Below are 1,921 nucleotides of genomic sequence, written 5' to 3'. Positions count from 1 at the left end.
CAGAACCAACATGGCAGCCAAAACTCATCAGTGATGCTGGACATTCAGTGTGAGTATTACATAACACCCCATTTTACCTCATCACATTCATTAGCACCTTAAAGTCAATTATAAAATGAATTGTTTCAGTCCTGGATGCTGATTGTAGGTTTAACTGATGTATCAGCTCAATAGTTTGGATATATATTCTTCAAACATTCTTTCATGACAGTGTTTTTTTGCCATTTCAAATCTGTATGGATTTCTTTCTTCTGTAGAACACTAAAGAAGATATTTTGATTTTACTCATACAATGGAAGTGAGTGGGTTTTTGGGAGAACTGTCTCTTTAAAACTAGAAAAAGTATATATACAATGGCCCTGTAAGAAAAAGTGATGAGGATGTCGAAGATCTTGATGAAGAATAACTTTTATTACAGTGTAGCAGTGACAAAGTACAGGCAGCACTTCAGATTCAGCAGAGTCAGAATGAATCCAGGCATCCTAAGCTCAAACATTTTATACTGTATTACGTTCATCTTCCCGCTAGACATGTAAATGAAGTTTCGTCTTAAATGTAAATTGCGGATAACAATGAAAGTCATAGCCTTCTGTTCCCACATCTTTGGTCGTCTTTCAGGTGGGAACAACCAAATGTTAAGGTGATAAGATTATCTAGAATCCCTAGCAATTATATTCATATACAGTTTTGGTCAGCAGATGGTTCTTGATGGCCTACTGCCGCTCCCACACTATAAGTGATGAAGTAACACTTTGGCGATACTATTTACTTATTATTGAGATCAGGAAGAATTATCTCTATGAAAATCAAACACTTTGTAAGGAAAGGAGAATAGTCTACATATTTTAGAGTGGAAGTTTGGTTGAGGCAGATTATAATTTCTTACAGCCCAAAACGTATTTGAACACTTTTGGACACTTCAGCTACACATAATTTTGCATTAGATAAAATATCAAACAAAATGGCATTAGTTATTCCTTTCTCTACCAATCTTTTTATCTTTTATTCTCAGATGCCCCAAAAAACACATCAGTTTCAGCAATTCCCTCCAGCTCTGTGTTGGAGGGCAGTTCAGTGACTCTGATCTGCAGCAGTGATGCAAATCCAGCAGTGTTGAACTACACCTGGTCCAGAGAGAGTGAAGGACAGTTGGAGCAGCTGCAGACTGGACACACTCTTACCATCAATAGGACCGACCTGAAACACAGAGGCTGGTACCACTGTACAGCTCAGAACAAACATGGCAGCCAAAACTCATCAGTGATGCTGGACATTCAGTGTGAGTATTTTATAACCCATTTTACTTTCTCAGATTCTTTAGCACCTTAAAATCAATTATAAAATGGATTGTTTCGGTCCTGGATGCTGATTGTAGGTTTAGTCGATGTATCAGCACAATAGTTTGGATATATTCTTCAAACATTCTTTGATGACATTGTTTTTTTGCCATTTCAAATCTGTATGGATTTCTTTCTTCTGTAAAACACTAAAGAAGATATTTTGATTTTACTCATACAATGAAAGTCAGTGGTTTTTTTGGGAGAACTGTCTCTTTAAGACTAGAGCAGAATTATATATCAAGGGGTGAGAACCAGAAGGGCGTAAGTGACATTTTGAGTGAAATGGAGATATATGTATTTCAAATGAAAGCTCTTGATGAGCTCTTTCTACTGGCAAAAGGACACAAGTGAATTCTTAATCATTTTAAAATAAAGACAGTTGGTGTCAAAAAAACATAACTGCACTTATGCCACAAAATTAGTTGTTACAATTTACACTTTATACTTTAAGTATACCAGTTTATAATATGAAAATAATATGTAAATGTATTTGTAGTATACTTAGTATGAAAACAAGTATTTCAAATACATTTTTGTCATTTATTTTTCACTAGGGAAGGCATCTGTAAAGGCTTTTTAGT

The 1,921-nt window shown here is 35.3% G+C and overlaps 1 protein-coding gene across 1 annotated transcript; it reads left to right on the top strand.

Moving 5' to 3' along the window:
- Positions 1–6: 6 nt before the first annotated feature.
- Positions 7–1,279, top strand: LOC127160639 (B-cell receptor CD22-like; the record flags this gene model as incomplete). Its single annotated transcript, XM_051103299.1, has 2 exons — positions 7–49; positions 1,013–1,279. Coding segments are annotated over exons 1-2 (283 nt in total), but the record flags the coding sequence as incomplete, so codon positions are not given.
- Positions 1,280–1,921: the final 642 nt, after the last annotated feature.

This window comes from Labeo rohita, unplaced genomic scaffold (genome assembly GCF_022985175.1).
Source record: "Labeo rohita strain BAU-BD-2019 unplaced genomic scaffold, IGBB_LRoh.1.0 scaffold_409, whole genome shotgun sequence".
Classification (NCBI taxonomy): Eukaryota; Metazoa; Chordata; class Actinopteri; order Cypriniformes; family Cyprinidae; genus Labeo; species Labeo rohita.
Note: the sequence above shows the minus strand (reverse complement) of the source record. Positions and strands in the feature narration are given on the sequence as shown.